Source organism: Pieris brassicae, chromosome 11 (genome assembly GCF_905147105.1).
Source record: "Pieris brassicae chromosome 11, ilPieBrab1.1, whole genome shotgun sequence".
Taxonomy (NCBI): Eukaryota; Metazoa; Arthropoda; class Insecta; order Lepidoptera; family Pieridae; genus Pieris; species Pieris brassicae.
The window spans coordinates 749,305-772,059 of NC_059675.1; the positions used below are offsets into that span (position 1 = coordinate 749,305).

The 22,755-nt window shown below is 32.9% G+C and overlaps 5 protein-coding genes across 8 annotated transcripts in view; 2 read left to right on the forward strand and 3 right to left on the reverse strand.

Moving 5' to 3' along the window:
* The window catches only part of LOC123716561 (ceramide transfer protein), a 42,192-nt gene extending 31,935 nt beyond the window's left edge, over window positions 1-10,257 (reverse strand). The window contains exons 1-6 of the mRNA XM_045672361.1: window positions 9,932-10,257; window positions 9,543-9,659; window positions 7,360-7,459; window positions 6,865-7,035; window positions 5,212-5,362; window positions 3,930-3,990 (exon numbers count right to left, since the gene is read on the reverse strand). Of these exons, the coding sequence (XP_045528317.1) occupies window positions 3,930-3,990; window positions 5,212-5,362; window positions 6,865-7,035; window positions 7,360-7,459; window positions 9,543-9,659; window positions 9,932-10,150 (819 nt within the window). The 5' untranslated portion in view covers window positions 10,151-10,257. The remainder of the gene's footprint in view (window positions 1-3,929; window positions 3,991-5,211; window positions 5,363-6,864; window positions 7,036-7,359; window positions 7,460-9,542; window positions 9,660-9,931) is intronic.
* A 276-nt stretch (window positions 10,258-10,533) lies between these two features.
* On the forward strand, window positions 10,534-15,666 carry LOC123716544 (RNA polymerase II subunit A C-terminal domain phosphatase). The gene is made up of 12 exons (XM_045672341.1): window positions 10,534-10,779; window positions 11,085-11,232; window positions 11,344-11,481; window positions 11,788-12,038; window positions 12,647-12,789; window positions 12,982-13,273; window positions 13,858-14,093; window positions 14,298-14,440; window positions 14,632-14,787; window positions 14,951-15,090; window positions 15,348-15,385; window positions 15,479-15,666. The coding sequence occupies exons 1-12, from the start codon at window positions 10,562-10,564 to the stop codon at window positions 15,610-15,612; spliced, it is 2,037 nt and encodes a 678-aa protein (XP_045528297.1). The 5' UTR covers window positions 10,534-10,561; the 3' UTR covers window positions 15,613-15,666.
* Window positions 15,667-15,720: 54 nt separating this feature from the next.
* Window positions 15,721-16,517, reverse strand: LOC123716493 (28S ribosomal protein S17, mitochondrial). The gene is made up of 2 exons (XM_045672258.1): window positions 16,254-16,517; window positions 15,721-16,145 (listed from the first exon to the last, which is right to left on the reverse strand). The coding sequence occupies exons 1-2, from the start codon at window positions 16,377-16,379 to the stop codon at window positions 15,786-15,788; spliced, it is 486 nt and encodes a 161-aa protein (XP_045528214.1). The 5' UTR covers window positions 16,380-16,517; the 3' UTR covers window positions 15,721-15,785.
* A 130-nt stretch (window positions 16,518-16,647) lies between these two features.
* On the reverse strand, window positions 16,648-19,064 carry LOC123716492 (peroxisomal membrane protein 11B). Of its 4 annotated transcripts, none has more exons than XM_045672256.1 (4): window positions 18,876-19,064; window positions 18,226-18,313; window positions 18,006-18,121; window positions 16,648-17,921 (listed from the first exon to the last, which is right to left on the reverse strand). In XM_045672256.1, the coding sequence occupies exons 2-4, from the start codon at window positions 18,279-18,281 to the stop codon at window positions 17,377-17,379; spliced, it is 717 nt and encodes a 238-aa protein (XP_045528212.1). In that variant the 5' UTR covers window positions 18,282-18,313; window positions 18,876-19,064; the 3' UTR covers window positions 16,648-17,376. The 4 variants fall into 4 exon arrangements, with proteins under 4 accessions (XP_045528212.1, XP_045528210.1, XP_045528213.1 ...); XM_045672254.1 differs by having other exon boundaries at window positions 18,842-19,064; XM_045672257.1 differs by lacking the exon at window positions 18,876-19,064 and adding an exon at window positions 18,832-18,852.
* Window positions 19,065-19,448: 384 nt separating this feature from the next.
* LOC123716127 (RNA-binding protein spenito) lies at window positions 19,449-22,339 on the forward strand. The gene is made up of 2 exons (XM_045671698.1): window positions 19,449-19,653; window positions 19,737-22,339. The coding sequence occupies exon 2, from the start codon at window positions 19,763-19,765 to the stop codon at window positions 21,998-22,000; it is 2,238 nt and encodes a 745-aa protein (XP_045527654.1). The 5' UTR covers window positions 19,449-19,653; window positions 19,737-19,762; the 3' UTR covers window positions 22,001-22,339.
* The last annotated feature ends 416 nt before the right edge of the window (window positions 22,340-22,755 follow it).

Sequence of the window (22,755 nt, forward strand, 5' to 3'; positions counted from 1 at the left end):
ATGCAACCATTGAGACATCTATATTCTACGAGTATGGGCCGATGGAAGAACTGAAAGAAATATTTTTTTGCAGAGGTGCAAACGGAAACTGATGTCAAATGATACCGCCCATGGACACTCAATGCCAGAGGGCTCAAGAGTGCGCTTTTAAGAATCAGTTTATTAGTAGCCTAAGACAAATTGGTTCGACAATATTTCTGTGAAAATTAATTAACCAGGTAACTATACTATATTACCGTTAATTAAAATAGTTAAATTGTGTAATAATATGTATAAAACGAACCTTCGGTTGGTTTTTCTTGAAAAACTTAAACTTCATCATGTACCACCATAAGTCACTTAGCACTATAACTCGCGAATAAAAGAGAGACGTGTGGTCCGGGACGCGGCCGACTGACGAATGCCGAGAATACGTTTACTTCGAAATACCTACGTAAACAAACTGCAGCATTGTTACCGATAGTAAATAATAACAGGGGTATCATGAAATGACTAGGAAATATACAGCCTCTAATATCGTCTAATATAAATTAGGATATCAACATCGGGAAGTCAGTTATTTTTTTATTATTAATTAGGAGTTGTTGCGGGTAATATGCTGCCTTCATCGCCGTACGAGCCGTATCAAATTTCCATCCACATCACCTTGATAGCACGGTCCGCTACACAAGACACTATTTTTTGCTATATAGCGAACTGTGTATACTCTTTTAAAGGCTGTCCCGATGACAATTGGTGTCCATGGGGTGCAATGACTGGGGTCTCCCGTAGGCTCGTATACACGAAAGTCGTACTTACTGTCTTAACTTAGAACATGGTGTTGAGTCAGACTAAGGTAGTTAATAAAAAAATATGAATCTTGAAAGATACACCATTTAAGCTGATTACGAAATAAATAAATAAAATATGTTTAATTCATTTATTTATGTCGTAATCCTAACCTATTACACTAAAAATATAGCAAATGTCAAAATGCCATCATCATATTTAAGGTTCAAACATTCACAATAAAAATTATTCAGTATATTTTATTAAGTAATACGTTATTTTGCTGTGTTGTGGAAGGTGTAAAAGTGAGGTGTATATGTACGTATATGATGTATGCCCAAAATGCATGTGATTTTGTGCTATAGATATTCTTAATACTCCCTTTAACCATATTCCGCAATAGCTTAAACAAGTCAAGGCTTCAATAGTGGTCGTTGTATGTCCGGGCTGCGCGATACAAAACTGAGTTTTTTGCATAGTTAGTGTTGATGTGAGGAACATTAAACAACAACATTTAAACCGTTTTATAAACTACACATATAAAAATTTCATCACATACGCCAATTAGCAAAATATATTATTTTTTTAAACTATTGCAACACGTGTCTATCACAAAGCGTGTTTTTCCTTTCCTGAAATATCATCAGGTAATAACAACGGAATATATACTATACTTTTATGAACTTTAGGAACTGTACACAAATCCTTTAAGCTAATTTAGAATGAACATACCTTCAACAATGATTAGTTAAAGCATTATAAAACATGACACATTATAGTGAATATTAATTTGATAACGTAATAATATTGTTACGAATACGGGTCGACTGCAATGTTTCTAGATTTTTCCACTAGTTAGAGAACTTTTCAGCAGGCTGTAATATGATTTCTGACCGTTTCAGGAGAGTGTCAATCACATATTAGAAAATTGTCATTTCCATAATGTTACCCTAGTTTTCAGGAAGCTGAAACCTTTTTTCAGTCGATTTCAGAACATGTGTAGTAGAGAGGTGCAGTTTTCAGGAGACCCGTTTTCAGGCCTAGGTATAATAGGCCTTTGATGAAGGAATATTCTAGACCAAACTTTCTAGGTGTGAGACAAGGACGTAATCATACGAGAGAGAGAGAGCGAGAAGATCAGAACTTTCTCGAAACTAGACTGAGCACTCTAGAACGCCGCGTACGGCGTCCTTGTCGTAACAAGGACGGAGCAACGTGCGAAAGAGACAAAGAGTGCGGACGTTCTAGAATTGTACAATCGCTACTCAGTAGCAAGCCCGCCTAGAGAGTTCTCGAATATTGTTCAGAATTATTCCCAGGGATATATAAGCGAGCCGAAACGCGACTAGTCACCTTTAGTTTTGAATGCGATAACAAGAGAGAAACGCCGAAGCGATAAAGTGATTACAAGGGATAAAGTACTGTGTGAAGTGTGCATAAGTGAAGTAATAAGTGATTGTTTTTGTGTGAGTAATTAGTGCATCTCTACAATTAATTTGTGCCCATAAATTCCTCATTGATTACCAAGAAATAAACCCTTGAATAAATCTACGGCATTTTCTATCCGATCCCCTAGCTGGTAACAATATATATTATTTTAATAATGTAGTAATCAAATAATATAAGAATTGACTATAATGATATAAATCATAATGTAATTGTAACTTATATGTAAAATTCAACCTATTAAGTCAAATTTGCATGCAATTATGTGTGGCGGAATATGTAAACATTAGATTATAATTTTTGTACCATATGTTTGCAAAAAGGCAAGTAAACTAGTCGGATCTTAATAAGCCTTAAAATATAATCTGCCCGCAACACAACGCGTTACAGTTTAACATCGTTAGACACGTGGTATCTTACGCCAAATATTGTTTATATCGGTTCTTTAATGGGCGCATTCCAGTTCTCGGCCTATCAAGTAAATATACGAAAAATACATTTCTAATTTTTGAAGAGCGTACCAAATCTTATCAGGTCGACAACACACTTGCGAGCCCGATTGGCGGTAACACATATGAGCCCTTCGCCTCGTTATTTTAAAAAAATCAAACAAAATTTTGCTATATCCGGAAAACGTTAGTTAATTTTTTTTTTGTTTTGTTTAATACTTTTTATTGATTTTTTTTCCTCTCCTTCTGCTTGAACCTTTTTGTATATTAATTATGCTATGCTCCATCTTTGGCTATATCTTTAATTTATAGAAAACACTTTTTTTACGGATTGAAGCTATGTAAACTCATATAAAAACGAAACGTTTTAATGAAACGTCGGGAAATTTTTTTAAATTATGTAAAATTACAAGTTTATATCTATACATAGCTTCAATCTGTTAAAAAGTGTTTTTTTTAATATGTAAAAGTTATGTTAATAAAAGACAATACTGTATCTTTAATTACTAACAATATCTTAAATTGTTTTTAGTTTAATATATTAGCTGAACGACTACGAAATAAATAATTATAGAGGTACAGACACATATTCTTAGTAGAAACACAGTCGTTACACAGTAGGTACGTAGCTACTAGCCAATACAAAATATTAATGACATTTGCTGACCATTTGTGCTGCTAAAAATAAGAATATGTCTTGGTAGATCCGGGGAATAATTTTCTACAAAAGTATCATTTATATAGAAGGTAAAAATAATCAAAAATATTGCTGGAGCCCACGAACAAAGGCTCCACCAACACGTGAATATCCAGATTATTCTATTGACACCACGGGCCTAGTGAGAAGATTGTAAAGGACAACATCAACGAGTCTTAAGTAAGGCTAGATCGTAATGTTAAATTATGTGTTCTTAAGTATTTCAGAGTATTAAAACATCCAAGACCTCTAATGAAATCCACTGTATCGATTATCGACAAACTTTGACGTTATTTTTAAATATATAACACGTTTTGGTATAACGTGGAGATTTGTCAAATCCATAATTAGTTTTGCGTACCTTTGCACCTGTCTCAATTGTGTTATAAAACTTAATTAAATTAGAGTTCCTAGTTTTTGAATTGTTCACGATATAATCAGAATACTCCACTACAGCGTTATAGAATTACTGTACTTTCAAACAATAATAAAACATTGGTAAGTATTATGATAATAATTCTAAACAAATGTTTCATACAGCGTTTGCTTGGTTTAGTAATGGATCTTACCTCGTAATCAGGCCCGGGTTTTGACGCCAAGCGAGCTTCATTCAACTGATTCTTCAATGCCCTGTTAAATAAATCAAATTATTATGTAGAGCATATATAAAAAAAAAAGAATGTGTGCGTGTACTAGTGTACACACGTAAGAAGTGAAACGTCTTTATGACCTTATTTTTCGAAAAATGATCTACTATATGCAACTTTACAGAAATTTGTTACATAAAGTTAAATTAGATAAAGTTTAACAAAAGGCTTTCATTATCATAGACATGAATACAAATAATGCAATTATTTCATTTTACCTCATTACTACTAAGATTATTACAGAATTATGATTAATTGTAATAGAATTATTAATATCATTTTTATCGTTATTATATATTTTTGTTATTAATGGCTTCGAATCTCTTCGAATCAACCGTGGTAGGGACAAGAAAAATGTGACGCGTAACCGATAAATGTGACGCGTAACCGATAAATGTGACGGTAATTTTTTTCCAACGCCGATAAATAAGTTTCACTTCCAATCGCTTTCAATAGTCAAGGAATCTAAGGTTTTTTTTATGTGTTTCTTTAATTGTCTATTAGTACAGAAGCCTGATCATTGCCTATTAGAAAAAAATACTCACAAACAGTTAAATAATAACACACCACGCTATCTTACTAAAACGCTGTAATACGCAGCCGCATACAGTGTACAGTAAGCTCACGTAGTTTTCACATGCACTACACACGTTAAATGCTCAAATACAAGCACGTATTAAACAGTGTGCAATATACATACACACTGACATCTGCTCTCTCGCTCTGGCTCACAAATTACAGGCGACTATGCTTAGAAGACGGGAGTGGGGACGCTACGAAGTATGGCACAAAGAGGAGAGACCGATAATATACAAATTGTATGTATATTTCTGTCTCATTCTTTCCCCTGGCTTCATCCTACACATTTTTGTATTTGTGTCTCTTACCTGTCGTTTTTTCGTTGCATTCGGTTTGAAATCACAACGATTCTAAAGAAGTTTCACTTCAAAATTCAATGGCGCTACAACCTTTATAGGTCTGGGCTTCATATTTATGTATCTGTTTCATGATGATTTGTTAATCTATCTTCTGTGCCTGACGCACGCCGACGACTTTTTTAGACAAGCCGGTTTCCTCACGATGTTTTCCTTCACCAATCGAGCGAGTGTTAAATGAGCACATAGAAAGAACGAACTTACGACCTCAGGGATAAAAGACGCACGTTGAAGCCACTAGAACAACACTGCACTCAAAAAGAACTTACATGTATAACTCTTCAGCGGATCGAGCCTGTTTCTCGCGTCGCTTCAACAAGTCGACACAGTGTTGCACCGTGGCGATAGTCGCGCTACAAGTCGCCCGGAACGATGTGCTTGTCGCTCTCACCTCATTTAGGTTTTTCTTTTGATCTATACCTGAGAATAAAGTCATATTTACAAACATTCAACAAACCGAATTGCGTTTTTGTAAGACGGTTCCTGACAGAAATGACGTCGTAACACATACAAGTGTTAAATTGGAAATGGTCCGGTCACATTTCCCGCATTTGTGATGGTAGATGGTACAAGCCAGCATGCAATAGAAAGAAGCATCTTAAAGTTGATAGGAGTAAAACAGAAATGTTGATGACGTTCGTAAACATACAAACGCACTTGTAAACGCTCTATGACTTAAACGGAATATTTCTAGAGCGCCGGATAAAAGAACATAAATAACAAAATTGACTGGACCTACTGGAATGAGATGTACAGGACGGCTACTAGCGGGGGGAAACTGTATGAATGTTGCTGATGACAGATAGAAATGAAAAAATATGAAAGAGGCTTTTGCCCTAAAAGGGAGCATACAGAAACTAGAACACAAAAAAAAATCTAATTTAAAATTTAGTCTTCGTAACTCGACCAAAATGTTATTTCTCTACCAAGTATTGATAATACATATTTATACTCTATAACTCGAATTTCAAAAAGGAGACTATATATATGAAGGATATAATGACGTCTTACTTGGAATTCCCCTAAAATAATAGCAATAAAATCCAAAATGAATGTTTGGGTTCGAGGCTTCTAATATATTGTTTTTGTCTTGTGAATACATTCATAAAAAATATTTACCACAAAACTTAAGTTGAATTGTTATTCAAAATCGACTCTACAAATCGAAAAATACACTCAAAAAATCGCATCTCTGTAAGTCGAAATTAGTATTAAATCATATGTATAGAGATTCCTCTATACTATTTTTATCTAAAATATAAACTAAACAATTATTGTTGTATGGTTTCATTAATAATGCTTTAATAATAACAATAATAATAATTGGGTCAAGAAGACCCTCAATTGGAATTGCCCAGTAGGAAGACGATCGAAGACGAGACGAAGGACGATGGAATAAAAGGGGTTGGGGGGGGGGGGGGGGGGTATTGGAAAAAATCGCAAGAAATAGAGACAAGTGGAAGAATTTGGAGGAAGCCATCACTCCGTAGGAAGCCGAGTACTAGTGTAAATCATAAATGACATGGACTTATTGTAGTGCAATAGTCGAAGAAAGGCTGTTTATATTTTGGTTATGGCAATATTTGCGAACGGTCTGTGTTAAGTGACGTTTATAGGCGATCTTAACTAGCATTTAAACAAGCTTACAAAACATATAATATACACTGCATCAAAATTTACTGGATAAATCAGTAGTTTTAATAAATTCGCTTACCTTAGATTGTAAAAAAAAGAGTTAAAGTCAACTCTTTCCCCTTGGACAACATGACTACCGTTCTATAAACGAATCTACATGTAGTATGAAAAACTACTAGTTTTTGGATATATGTTATGGTTATATTTTCTAAGCAGATAATGAATGTGATATTAAAAAAAATCTATATATTTTACACTTGTATACTAATTACAAAACAGATACTCACTGTCAGCCAGTTTGACAGCGTCAATCGCTTCGGCAATGTCATCGTTTATCTGTGGGTAACTCGCGATGCAAACGTCAAAATAGTGTTGCAGTTGAATTGATTGCTTTGACAATAGATCGTTGTATGTCTCGAGCTCGGCGATTTTTTCAGCCAGACGGCGGGATGTGCGGCCTATTAAGAAAATATTCATTTAAAACTCTGTGTTAAAATCATAAAGAGTAAATACTTTTTTTACTTACAAAATAAACAATACTAAAAGCGTGTATTCTTAAGTAAATAATTTACTGAAATACAATGCATTTTTTAAAATAGAAATCATGCAAGTGGGGCAAATATAATTTAAAAAGCAATACTCTTCTAATCTAAAGCAGTTTTAGTAAAAATGGATTGAAATCCGGCCCAAGGTCCGCCATATAATATCTTTAATCAGGCTTGATTGCTGATAAAAATAGTACTGTTTGTAACTACAAGTTTGAATTAAAATTATGTCCTAACCATGAGATCCAGTAGACTGTAAAGAGGTAATAGATCCATGTCTTCTGAGACCACCTCCATTAGAGCTGCTGTCTGAATTTGTCCCGTACCCTGATTCCACCTGAAACATATGAAATACATACAAATGAACAGATATATATATAGATTATCTTGTACATATTTAAAAATCTTGTTTAGTTGTCAACTATTAATTTCAATTTGTTTATATTAAATCATTAATTGTTTTATACATTAGTCATTAATGTATGAATCACGAAAAGTATGTGGTCAGCCAAAGTTAGTCCATAGTGAGAGGACCAGCATCTGTATTATATCTATAGATTACCACCCATATAATTGTATTCTTTTAAAATAAATTGATCAAATGAAAAAAATCAAATAGCGATGATATTAAAATAACCAACTTTAAAAAAAAAATATTTTAGAAAAAACCGAGTTACAAATAAAATATTTACTGTGGATTTTTTTACTTAAGAAATTGTATGTATGTACTTGCAAATATCAACCTGACTGACAAAATTAATAATTAGAATATGTATAATCTTAATTGATCTTAGTTGTCAATACATAGAAAAGCCTATATTTACTTAGTCAAATAGAATATAAACAATTTTTTTAATAAATGGTTTAAATTTAATTAAAGTGTGTAATGATTGAGTGGATACAAATTAAAAGCAAATAAAAGCTTATGTGTAAGAATGTTTGTCTATTGGGTTGTCATTACTCTACATTAGTAATGATAAATTATTTTTATCACTTGTTTGCTACAACAACTACTACCTATTTAAACATTTTTAGTATATTTATATGTATTACAAAATTGAATATATGACACACAAATTAATAGAGTTTAATGACATTTAAAAACCAGAATGATTATCACTTATAATGAGTTAATTACTTAAACCTAACACTTAAAGTAACTCTTAAGTATCTTGGAATTTGTCAACTATCAAAAGATTTTTATTCAATATTATTAACTTTAACACCAAATTATTAATCTCGATAATTTTAGAACTGCCATATAACCCAAATTAGTCTAATTATTATCCAAGTTATTCTAATTCTTATTGCAGGTCTTAAACCTGTTATTTTTCTCGAAATTTGATATCTTAATAAAGCTGGAGAATTTAAGTATGTAATATACAAAATTATTAAAGGAATAACTGTATAGTTTTAAGATAATAAATGTAACACCATAATTTAGTTAATATTAACCAAATCTCTACAAAATGTATCATTCCAGTATTATTAATATGATTTTAAACACATTTGGTTTCCATTTTTAAAGATAAATTACTATAATGAAAAAATCAACAAAGTGTGCGCGATTTGTAATCAACATTGGAATTTGCTGCGTTATCAATAACCAATAAATATGTAATCTGATAATATTGAAACTAAATCATTAATGCAAAAACATGCGACCATATTAAGATAATAAATATTTTTGTAGTAATAATATAAAAAAAACAAGTTATATCCACTAATAAAATACACTTCAATGATATTATGTTGATTCAATTAATATTGTAATATAGATATATTCTTAAAAAAGCAAACTGAAAAGTGGCTTTTATAAGACAATGGCTTCCGTTTAACTGAATTAAAAACATGGATAGCTCTGGATAACTTCTCCAAATTCACAAACTCATATGCAGTTTATTAAGCTGCAAAGTCAAAATCATTTATTCATATGGGTAACACATTGTACACTTATGACTGACAAAACAAGAAATACAAAATAAATGCTTCTAATTTACTGCGAGTTCACAAATCAAGGGCATAGAATGGAAATACTCTCTGCCACTCTTTTTAATCGCCAAGTTTTTTGTTTTACACCATGTTTCTCATGACTTCTTGAGTAATTAATAATAGTAAAATAAATTAAAAACAAAGATGTGTCCTCTATCGGCAGGAGGCATGGTAATATAGAAGCACCTACTTACATTCGCCTAAATTAATAATAAGAATAAGGCAGCAGGTCTTCTATGCTTAAAATAAAATAAATATTTTGTTTTATCTATTTAAGAAGATACTTAAATACATACAATAAACTACCTGCTAGATCTCCTACGGTAATTCAAAAAAACCATAAATTGTAATAATATTGATTCTGCTGCAATACCTTTTATAACTTAATAATTATTGTTTCTAAGAAACCAAAAATGGTAATTTCTTACCTTAAAAGACTCTAAAACATCAATCCATTGCTGCTTCTCTTCAGGATTGGATGCCCTTAAGTACCACACACAATCATTTACAGACACATCAAACCTGCGGTCATCAAATTCATGTGGCTGAAATTGTAAAATACGTTATTGGTCAATGAAAAACACGCAAGATTTTTATCAAAATAAGGAAAATTTAACTAGAAAATTACTAGGAATTTTATACTAAAATGTGGTGTTTTTAATTAAAAATAGCATTGAACGAATAGTCCAAACGGTCGCTCGACCATAACAATATACTTTAAAAACACTCAGAAGTCACACAGGACAAGGACAAATTAATTTTTTCTTATTAAATACAAATCAGACGTCGATCGTCACCTATTTAAAGACGGTCTTACCTTGACTTTAGCTTTTTTTAAACAAAGTGCACCGCGACATCCTAAATTACTCTCCAGCTCACTCTTGTAATAGGACAGCGTTGAATCTTTTAACACAATGAATCTATCTTGCCACCCATGTATATAATTCGTCCATTTACTCAAGTATCCGCGCAACTCCGGAGGAGCTATGTCTTCTAAATCTGAATTGTCACTTACAGTTATATTTTCATCCAACATGTTGGAATTTAAATTCGTATGGAAAAGATTTAACAAAATTAAAATAAATATTTGTAACAAAAACACTATCTCGTTACACCTACCGAAAATGTTTTGCTTTTTGAACTTTGATTTTGATAAATGGTGACAGTTAATAGACAAGTACAATAAACATTACAAGTACAGCAGACATTAACAAACCAAACCTTCCAGCCTCTGCAGTCTGTGGTAAGGAGCAGGCTAGTGCAATATTTTATAAATGGCAACTCCAACGACATGTGCGGCCGGTATACTAATTTTCAATTGGACAAAATGAAATCAATAAAACCCATACTGGCTGGTGATAGGACATTATTAAATAACCGCCAAAAAGTTATTTAATCCACCAATAGAGGCATTAGAATTTCATCGAATACGCAATTTCCGTTCAAAATGGCGGACAAAACTATGTCTATTTCTGTTCCATGTGATAAACCCATAAAAGTAGAAAAGTGGAAAGTAAAACAAGGCGCATTTGTATCTCAAGGCCAGATATTATTTTTATACAATGATTCATCAGGCAATAGTACTGGATTAAAGAAATTTAAGGCTGTTCGCGCTGGTACTATTATCGCCATCAAGGTGAAAGAAGGAGACATTATCGAGCCCGGGTAAGTGACGTTTTGATGACGTCACATTCGTGATAAATGAAGTTTTAGGTTATCACTTTAATGTTTGACTAGATTGGTAACCAACACAAACTTAATATTTATATAAGGCAAAAAACAATAATACATTAACTACTAGCATTCAAATTTCTTTTGTAATTTAAAACTTAATTAACAATAAAAGTACTCTCTTGAATAACTGCGGCATGCGCGCGCGCCAAATCTGAATCATAACAAACAAAGCATTTGTTTTCGTTGACAGCTTGTAACATCTAATAAATCATTATATTATACTACACATATTTCAGAAAATCTCTAGCTGATATCGAAGAATGTCGTCATCCAACTGTTATGAAAGATATGTGTGCAGAATGTGGTGCAGATTTACGGGCGGACGAAAGAAAGAAGCAGGATGTTGCGAGCGTCCCTATGGTGCATTCTGTACCTGAACTGAAAGTAATTACTTATAATTGTGTTTTTTTTATAATCTTGGCGAAATAAAAAGAAAACACTACGTAATCCTAATAACAAAAACCAATATTGATGTTTTTCGCTTTTTAATTTCAGGTGTCTGAAGAATTGGCTTTAAAGTTAGGCAGAGAGGATGCTGATCGGTTATTAAAAGATAGGAAATTAGTTCTTTTGGTGGACCTTGATCAAACATTAGTTCACACTACAAATGATGACATATCCCCTAATTTAAAGGTATTTTTATCATATTCTTAGATACCAAAATTATATAGTGTCAAGTTCACTAAAATTATGTAATGAACTTGAGATTTTAGATGTGTTTTTTTTATAATTATATTAGCCTATTCAATATAGTTTTATAAAAAAAAATTGTTTTGTATATTTTGTTCTTCCATAAACTGTTATTTTAATAATTTAAATAAAAAGTGTATATACACAGATATTGAAATGGAACAAAGTTTATCAAAACTTTATTACTAGTGTTGTTTCACAACTTCTTTTTATTGATTAATATAAAAATCTGTTGATATTCTGTTCAAGGGTGTACTACATTTCTACTTACGAGGACCTGGTAGCCATGGGAGATGGTGTCATACAAGACTTAGGCCAAAAACTCAAGAATTTCTCGAATCAGCCTCAAAGAATTATGAGTTGCATGTTTGTACATTTGGAGCAAGGCAATATGCACATGCAGTGACCGAATTATTAGATCCAGAAAAGAAATACTTCTCTCATAGAATTTTATCAAGAGATGAGTGCTTTGATGCTAGAACAAAGTCTGCTAATTTAAAGTAAGTATTTTTTGTTCTTAGAGTAAGAAATTTAAACTAAAGCAAGAATTATTACTTTTTTAGTGTTATAATTGAGTAAATTATCTTAATTTTAAATTAAATTTTAATTATCATTTATAAACCTACCATGACAGAGGGCCCCATTCTGTATTTAATACCCAGCTTAGGTTCAGCTTAGAAAGCTGATTACAAATCCTGGAATGGAAATACATCCAAAATGTGTCCCATATCCCGATATAAGATAGATAATGGTTGGTGGACTGGACTCACTTTCCACACTTAGGTTCTGTTTCACAATGTACGGATAAGTTCTACATAAGCTATTTATTACTTAGTGGTAGGATAAACACTATGGGTGCGTTTCACGAATGTCAGATGACGCTATTCGTCGCGTAAAGTCGATTAGTCTGATGAAACGCGAATTTTCTTATTCATAACTTTTATCTTCCAAATAATTTATGTGTTGCACAGCTATTTGGTACTTCATTTATACATTGTGAAACAGATCCTTGAGACTCTCATTAGGTCTGTTGTGAGTAAGATAAAGTACTAATAGTTGGCATTTAATTGTATTACTATATAAAAATAAATTATTAACTTTTATACAGGGCGTTGTTCCCGTGTGGTGACAACATGGTGTGTATAATTGATGACCGGGAAGATGTGTGGCGCCACGCAGCCAATCTCATCCAAGTCAGGCCTTACTCGTTCTTCCAGTCCACAGGCGACATAAACGCGCCTCCACCGCTCAGTATGTATTATTTACTATATTGGTATTCTATAGTAATAATTATTGCAAGAAGTATCGAAACATAGTGCCAACTGCCAGCTCCTCTCATTCATTCCAAGTCCTTGAGAACAAGGATTATATGTAGAAGCATTTGAAATATTGAAATGCTTATTGACACAATCAGAAATATATTTTTATTTTATTAAATTTCAGATGATGAGAAATCAAAAATGATAAGTGGCAAAAATGGTTCACTCCCAACTCAGTTACCAACATTAGAAGCAGAACCTGATAAGCAAGAAACACCAAAAGATAAAAGTGACCGTGGCATAGACAGTAAAGAAAATAACAGTAGCGCAAAAGAGACAAATGAGAATAATTTAGAGGTTGAAAAATCAACAGAACCTGAACCGAAATGGGTGGAAACTTTTGATGGACAAATAGAAATAGAAGACGCTGATGATTATTTAATATATCTGGAGGATATACTCAAAAGGATTCATTTGTAAGTAAAAGTTAATTATGTAAATTCATCCATTTTTAACCCAGCTGCGGCTATTGCCATACCCACAAAATAAATTACATCTTCTCCTTTAACAGATTTAATTGTGGTTTTATTTGGAGTATTGATTGTTTTACCTTTAAAATCATATTGGATTAAGATACAAGTTACATAATCAAGTTTGTTTGTAACTTCACCACAAAATCCATACAGCATTGTGATCTACTGAAGACTTCCTTTATTTAAGTCTTTTGAGGAAGACAGATACGAGAACTACAGTTGAATTCAATGCTTTGTCAGCATATACCTTAACATATCATTAATATTCTAGTTTCTTTTATCTTTGGCATATCTTTCTCTGGGAAATGTCTGAAATTCATTTAAGAAATATTTGATTTGTATTTTTATAAGAAAAATATTTAAAACATGTTTGTTTAGTGTAGGGAGTCTTAATTAACTGGCTGATAAATATTTTTTAGAAACGTAGATACTGCTATACAAACACATTGAAGGACAAAAAACTAGAAATTTGTTTTAAAAAAGTGTGTGTTTTGATGATTTTACTATTTAAAATAATATGTTTACAGACACTTCTATGATGTATATGAGAAGATGGGCAACAATCATATACCAGATCTAAAGTTCATTATACCAGAAGTAAAGAGTGAAGTTTTAGCAAAGAGCAGCCTCGTTTTCAGTGGTCTAGTTCCTACTCATCAGAAATTGGAAACTTCTAGAGCATACTTAGTTGCTAGAAGCTTAGGGGCTGAGGTCACTCAGGATTTAACAGAGAGAACTACTCATCTTGTTGCTGTCAGATCAGGTATATTTGGTTTTAATATGGCGTCATGGTTGTGTTATATGATTTGAAAAAAAACTGTGAGCCTTCACGTGTGTATGGCTAACCTGGATGTCCGAATTTGATTTATTTACTACTTTAAAAAAACCTATATATGTAATTATAAAAATAATTTGTATTTTGTTTAATAATATAAATCCAATGTAATAAAAACAATTTTTTTTATAGGAACGGCAAAGGTGAACGCTAGTCGTAGAATGGGTGAAGCTAAGACGAAAGTTCATGTTGTTACTCCAGAATGGCTCTGGGCGTGTGCTGAGAGGTGGGAGAGAGTAGACGAAAGATTGTACCCTCTGCAAAGAGGCGGACAGGTATATTGGAAGACCTATTTACTAGTAATACATACTTATTAATGTGATTGGTTAAATTACTAAAATAGCACTTTTAGAAGTAGTAATATGGAACTAACTTATAAAATTATTTGGGAAACGAACTCGGGACCTTCTGAATTCCCGTTGTGTTACAACTAAGCCATAGGTAACAGTCTCCTTATCCTCAACAGAGCCTAGCCCGCCGCCCACCCGCACACTGCAGCAGTCCTCCCCCTGCCCCTCCTGTACCTGCTATGCGCAAGCGCACCCCTTCTGGACGATTCATGGACACAATTAACCCGCTAATGTCATTCTCAAGTGATGATATTGCTGATATGGACAGAGAGGTAAGACAGATAAGATTTTTTTACTAACAGTAAACTATTGTATAGTTATGTATATTTATGATGAATTCTTTAACTTTTTTAAGTATAAGTTTTAAAAGAATTGTCCCTTACAATAGTGCACAAAGAAAGCTAAAATGGGTTACTAAATTTGCTTACTTTCTAGGTCGAAGATATCTTTAATGAATCCGATGAGAGTTCATCTGATGAAGAGGCCAAGCCACCAGTAGATGATGATGATGATGAAGAAAATCTCTCTGAAGATAGATTACTTGCTTTAGAAAACACAAATATCTCCCAGGAAAGGTACATTGCTACACTATATTATGTGGATTTTATGTATAAACAACCTGGAAAATAGTTTTTTAATTAATAATTAATTAAAAAATTAATAATAATTAATTAATTAATTAATTTTTTAATTTTTCAGATATTTAATAAAAATAGATTATCAATTAGGTACTTATATAAAATCACTAGGTATATAATAATTTAATAAATAGGTTTTCTATTTGAATTACCACTTTTGAAATTGCTGAAGCCTAGAATTTTTGTTATTACAGATTACAAGAAAAAGAAAATTCAAGTGATTCAGATACAGGTTAGTAAAAAAATTTTAATACTAAATTAACATTCTATTTTTTAAATACGTATTAATATGTTGAAAGCTGTTAACTCAAATTTTTATTCAAAGATCCTGATCGACCCAAAAAAAGGCCCAGACCATCAACCCCTCCATCAGATGATGATATTCCACCAGATGATGATGACAGTTCCTGGAATCTAATGGGAGCTGCTTTAGAAAGAGAGTTTTTAGCACAGGACTGATGTCAACACAATCAATTAGAAATATACATATGGTTAAATAAATTGTCTTTTATAGTTACATCTATTCATTTTCCCAATAAGATACTTTGTACATAAATAATAATTCAGTTTCATATTTTATAATATTTTTTATTATCTACTTAAATTATGCTACATTAAGGTCCATGTAATATTTAAATGGAATATGGATCTTTTTCATCAAAAACATGAAATCTTGTATATGTAGGTTTTGATGTGAAATCTTTTTTCCCTTCTTGCCAACCTCTTGAAGGTGCCTTTTTATAATCAAAGCCAGAATCTAACTTCCCATAAAGTTCTGACTGTCTATCAATATCTTCACGGTATCTTTCTTTGGCTACTTTTTTGCCTGTGACTGGATCAGTAACATCTCCAAATGGATATACTACCTCTTCCACTGCATGAGTTATTAATTTAGTCATTTTATGAGGAAGAGCTTTAATTAAAACGATATCACCAGTTTTACACATTTTATTTGGGTCATAACAGTAGTAAAATTCATCCTTTTTGAAATACTGAAAAAGTACAAATATATTTTACAATAATTAAAAATATTTAGCTATTAAAGCGGCATTAATTCTCTACTAAAGCGTCATGTAATATGTATGTACTAAAATACAAACCATTAGTAAATTTTCATCTAATTCTAACCTCTTAACCCGTATTTTAGTTGCATTTTGTTTTACTGTGGGTACACACTGACCTAATAACAAAAACTTTTTAGCAACATCTTTAATTTTATTAGCCATTGCTGGACTTAGTTGGTTTATTTAAAACAACTTTATTTCTAACAGTTTAGAAAATGTTTACAAATTACACAACAGAATTGACAGCATTTTCAAAGACTCAGGCAAGGCAAAACAGCTAAAGACTAAAGTTTAATACAGATTAGACACGTGAGTATGATTAAGAACGTTGGCAACACACGTATTATTCTATTATTCATTTATTTTTATTATAAATATATGATTGTAATAAGTAATATTTCGTCCAGTACTAATAAGTAAATTAATTTTGACTAAAGACTATCAAAGGTACCCATGGTTATTTAATAAAAAATGTTGCACATTCACTGATTACATTTTATTATTATTTGATAGATTTTCACATAGTTGTATAGAATCGTAAGCGGTTAGCTATATAATTGAAGGACAAAAGTACATTCTTTAAAATAGGTACATACTATATATAGTTATATTGTTAAATGATAACATTTACTACTTACTGTCTCACTTCAAACATTACAACAATATTTCGAATACTGTCAACATCTTATTTTTTAATTTGGTTATTCTAGGGAAGGCTATTAGAACGTTTGCATATTTGTTTAGTAGGTACTTGTTTTTTTCGCCCGAAATATCATGGTTGTTCGTAACTTGTTATTACGTCGTGATGAAGTAAATAACAATCACTTAGAGGTGTTTCAATCAAGGTTCCCCGAGACACCTACATAATCAGTATCATCAAATTCGGGCAACGTAATTCTAAACCCAACCCAAGTATTTTTACAATACGGGTGTATTGTGTTGTTTAATCCATGATAAGAAGATATTAGTTTTAGTAGAAGATAGTAGTATTAGATAGACGATATTAATAAGAATTTTATATAAAATATTTGTATATTTGGCATATTAGAACAATAATTGGTATACACTTCCCTAATTTCTTGATTACATAAATCAGTAGAAATATCATAATCCACAACCACTATTATTACAGCATAAACCACAAGTTTTTGGTACTAACTTAAGCTGGTACAAGTTTAGTAATTGGTTTAACTATAGTTATAAGTGCAGCAAGTGAAGAAACCGTGCCAAGAGCACCAATAGCTGACGGGTTCAATTTAGTTAAACCCAGTGCAGTCAGTGGTATAAAAATATCACATGAATTTTTTATAGTATCTATAAAGATATCTTTATGGCAATAAATAATAGCGTATAAATGTTTTATACAAACATTAAAATCAAAACTATTAACAGGTCCTCTTAATAATTCAGAAGGCTTTAGCAATGTAGTTCGGTTTAACTCTAAGACTTGTAAGATTTCATACACATCTCTTGCTAAGTTAGCAGTTATTGACAACAGCCAAAATTTATTTGCTGTGCGATTCCATTTGTCTGAATCAGTTTTAAGAAAACCACTTCGAGTTAGCCACACTATATGATCAGCATACAAAAACAATGCATGGGCTATTTTACTAACTGTCAGGGATATTCTTAAGAATGGATCCTGTATGTGAATAGTATTCAATGCTGCATAAGATATATCTATGCACCTTCCTAATCTTAGAACTGTAACAATATTTTTTAATTAATTATTTACAATCATAATGAAGTAACAAAACATAAGCATAGATTACTCAAATGAGTACATACCCTTTCTAAATGAACTGAGATTATTTTCCAAGCCTTTGATTCGTTCAATGGAATACTTATTAGCATGGTTTTTTTGCAGCTGATGCCATACTAGCCTACTGGCATACTGGACTAGCCTATAAAACAGACAACAAAAACGAAATGTTTATAAATCATCTATTTGTTTTTAAAAATCCTAAGCAATGCTAAAATTTAAATCTCAGTACAGTAACAAACTGACCTTGCAAGTTTATCCCGTCCATTAGACTGATTATTTACATTTAAAAGGACATCCATTGTTGTCTTTTTTTAAGATACAAATTTTAAGTCTGTAACAAAACAATTAGGTATTTATGTATATTTTGTTTTTAAGTTTTCATTTATTTTCCAAAGAACATCACTACTTCTCATGGTACATTATAATAACTACGGAGCTGATAAACATTATTGCCTTGCTGGATTTTATTGTAAATAAATAAACATATAATAGATAAATAAGAAAATGGTGCAAAAGATAATGTGAGTAGATAAGAGTAAAAGTTTAGAACAAACATGCTTTATTTGTTTATTGCGTTATACAATCAAAGTCTTTAAAACTATATTGACAGTGGTTAGTAGTATTTTTATCAAGACTTTAATTCAGACTAATGGTAGTCTAAGGTTTTACTTTTTATATTCAGTTCTAATTTATTTCAGTTCACTTAATACCTACCACCTAAGGGAAAAAGAAGAGTCGGAAGACTAATTATTTATTACATGGTAGTTAGTTTAGGTACTTCTACTTATTACATTTATCAACCAGGAAATATGTTAGTAGAATAAAAAATGTAAATTAAACAACTAATACCTATTATTACCTTATACCTATTACCTATGGCTATGACACCTTACCTATCCCATACTCAGGCACAGCCACAGATTTTTTTCTAGTGGACAGCTATAGGCACAGCACTTGATTTGTGGGCACAGACTAAGAAGAACAAAAGTTCAATAAAAATAAAGCGTTAGAAACGCAATCACAGAATAATTGTTGGTAGATGATAACTCTTGGCTGGGTGTAATTAACAAATTTTCAATTACAGTAGCTAAAAATATATACATTCTTGAAGAACAATAAAACTTAAGTCCAGTTCAACTTCAGTTTACAGTTTGTTGCTATATTGTTGCCAGTACTTGATTATTTAAAAATAGCAACTTTTACATATTAATAGAAATATAATACAAGTTTTCAAAACTTAATTGTTCCTTTTCAATTATTCACTTATTTTTCATTATTTATAAATTTGTCATAAGCTTCCTAGACAAATAAGTAAGTTTAAAAAAAAACAGTTAATTGAATAATCTATAATAACTTTATAAATAAATTATGGCTTCACTGACTGAAAAGGCGGAAGTTGAAAATGTTGCCATGATCTATTTTGTATTTGGCACCGGAACTTGGGTCGTATAAATTTTACCAATCATCGTGATACGTGAACTGTGAAGTCTCGAATCTGCTCTCGCCTCTCGGCACTTCGGGCTCATCAGCAGCCATTTTGTTTTGGAAACATTTATCAGTTTTGGATTTAATGAATACCTTAGAGAATTTTAATACGTGTAGTTTGCTTTGTGTTGTGTAAGACTACCGTGGAGTGTATTTAGAAAAGTGCTGTTAACTGTAATTTTTGTGGTAAGACTTAATAAAAGTGAGCCGCTATATTTTTCTGGAACAAAACGACATTTTGAAGTGACGTGTAATGTTGTGCATTTCAGATAGTTGTTCATCAAACTGAGCTTTCATGATCGGCTTACCGCGTAGCGATAGAGATAGAGATCGTATTACGGTGAAAATTCGCAATATGAAGAGGAGTTCCTCCAGAGACAGTTTGCCCCGGTCGAAAAGGACGCGTAGTAGTATAGGAAGGTACGACGATAGTTCCGATGAGCGTGCCACACCAGATAGAGTACGCAGACGAGTTCGTTCTCCTAGTCCCCGTGGTAGGTACGTTTCTCCTCACAGAGACGATTATGTTAGGTCACGCGAAGTGAGGGAAGAATCCGTGCGCCCATATTATAAGGTGCTTTGTGTCAGTGCATTACATCCTAAAGCTTCTGATGAAATAGTGAAAGACACTTTGTATAGAGAGTATAAAAAGTTTGGCGACTTCAGTATCAAGATCTCCCACGAGCTAGACGAGCGAGTGGCATATGTATGCTTTAGGAGTGCTGAAGATGCTAGAGATGCTAAACATGCCAAACCCAGGATCATTCTCTATGACAAGGTTGCCATTGTTGATCCAGTCTATGAACCTGTCCGTTCAGAGTATAGGAGTAGACCAAGAAGCATAACTCCTCCGGATTATGATCGACCTTATTCCTATGCTTGGTCACCAGTACCAGAAAGACGCAGACCACCTCCCGAAGATAGAGCTTATGGAATACCTCCTACTGTGCCACCTCACCACAGGGATTTTAGGCCTCCCATGCATGAATATCCTATGGCAGGTCCTCATGGTCCTCCAATGCACCACCGTCCTCCTATGCACCATCCCCCCCATCCACATTACATGCCCAGGCCATACATGCCTAGACCTCACCACCCTCCTTTTGATAAGAGTGAAAATAAAAAAGATAAGTTTCCCAATTACTTGCATCATGTCCAACCTGAAGATGATCCTTTGGCCACTAGGACATTATTTGCAGGTAATCTAGAGATAAACATATCAGATGAAGAGTTGCGTCGTATATTTGGACGTTATGGTATTGTTGAAGACATTGATATTAAAAGACCTCCCCCAGGTACAGGGAATGCTTTTGCATTTGTTCGTTACCAAACATTAGACATGGCTCATAGGGCTAAGGTTGAGCTGTCAGGTCAGTACATTGGAAAATTTCAATGTAAAATTGGCTATGGTAAAGCCACACCCACAACACGAGTCTGGGTTGGTGGTCTGGGTCCATGGACATCAGTAGCTCAACTAGAAAGAGAATTTGACAGATTTGGGGCTATAAAGAAAATTGAATATGCCAAAGGGGAGCCTCATGCTTACATTTTGTATGATTCTATTGATGCTGCACAAGCAGCAGTGAAAGAAATGCGAGGGTTCCCACTGGGTGGACCAGAACGTCGCCTGAGAATTGATTTTGCAGATGTGGGAAATGGAGGCCCCTACAGGCCCAAGCCATATGTCGCCCCTGTTGGTGAAGATGGAAGACCTGTAGAAGGCTATGAAGGATATGAAGGCACATGGGATGAGAGTTATGGCTATAGTGGCTATAGAGGTCGCGGTCGTGGTCGTGGGCGCGGAACATACCGTGGAGTGTATCATGGAGCAGGTGATTACCGGGATGATGAGTGGCGAAGGCCTGCTGACAGTGATTATGATACTCGTTTACGTAGATCTGGGTCTCGAGAGCCTGGAGTTGATCGATCTCGATCGCGAACACCGCGTCGCCGTTCACCTGACAGTGACTCTGATGGTTCACCTCGCAGAGGTAGTGGCATGCTTTCTTCGGCTAGAACCCTTCCTGAAGTTGTACGTAAAGCTCTTACTACTTGGAATGGAGCTCTTATCCTTAAGAACTCTCTTTTCCCAACAAAGTTGCACTTAACTGATGGTGATTCCGACATAATTGACAGCTTGATGAAAGATGAGGATGGTAAAAATCAATTGAGAATAACACAGAGACTAAGATTGGATCAGCCTAAGTTAGATGATGTACAAAAACGTATAGCTACATCAAGTTCTCATGCTATATTTCTTGGAGTAGCAGGCTCAACAGCATCTATAACAAATGATGATGCTAGTATTCAAACTCGACCTATGAGAAATCTGGTTTCATATCTAAAACAAAAAGAAGCTGCTGGTGTAATATCTCTGCTCAATAAAGAGACAGAAGCCACAGGAGTCCTATACTCCTTTCCACCATGTGACTTTTCAACTGAACTATTGAAACGCACTTGTCATAACTTGACTGAAGAGAGCCTCAAAGAGGATCATTTAGTAATTGTTGTTGTTCGGGGAGGTTCAGCTTAGCTCTAAAACCATAATTTTTATTTTATCTAGTTGATAAAGAGTTAGAATAAGTATTTTCAAACATGAAATCTATACTTTTGTATTATATAACTTGTGTTGTGTAGTGACATATTGTGATGTGTATGTAAAGATTGTGAACATTAAAAAATGTGGGTGTGCTGTGTTTATCACAGTTTGATGTGTAAAGCAATAACTATCACAAGATAAAGTATATAACTGATTTTAGTAAAGTATTTTTGGAACATAATGTGTAATTTAGGAACAAACTTGAGTTATAGTGTAATCAGTGTAAGTTAGGTGATGTGTAGTGTGTGAACACAAATAGATTATATTAAATAATTTTGTTTTTTTCTTAAACCTTGTGAGTTGTGATAGTGCAGTTATTGTGTCTGTGAAATAGCAGGTGTATTTAACTATCTGAAGTAGGTCAACAAATAATCTTTAAGTGAATAGTGGTTATTGTGATGTGAGCCCTATATTTAAATTGAAAACTAGTGCTAAAGGTGGGTGAAAATTTGTGAGTAGATAATATGCAATGCAATGATAATAGAAAAATTAGAAAATTCTAAGAGATTTTTGCACAGGAATAACTTAAAGATTTAACTCATTAAGTAAAACTAATTTCTATCATGGGCTTCTTTATTAGTAAATTTTATTTAAAATCGTAAACTGATCTATTTAATAAACAATCATCTTTACCCTAGAGAGGTATATTATATTACATATTATAAAAAAATAAATAGGTTAGAATTTTT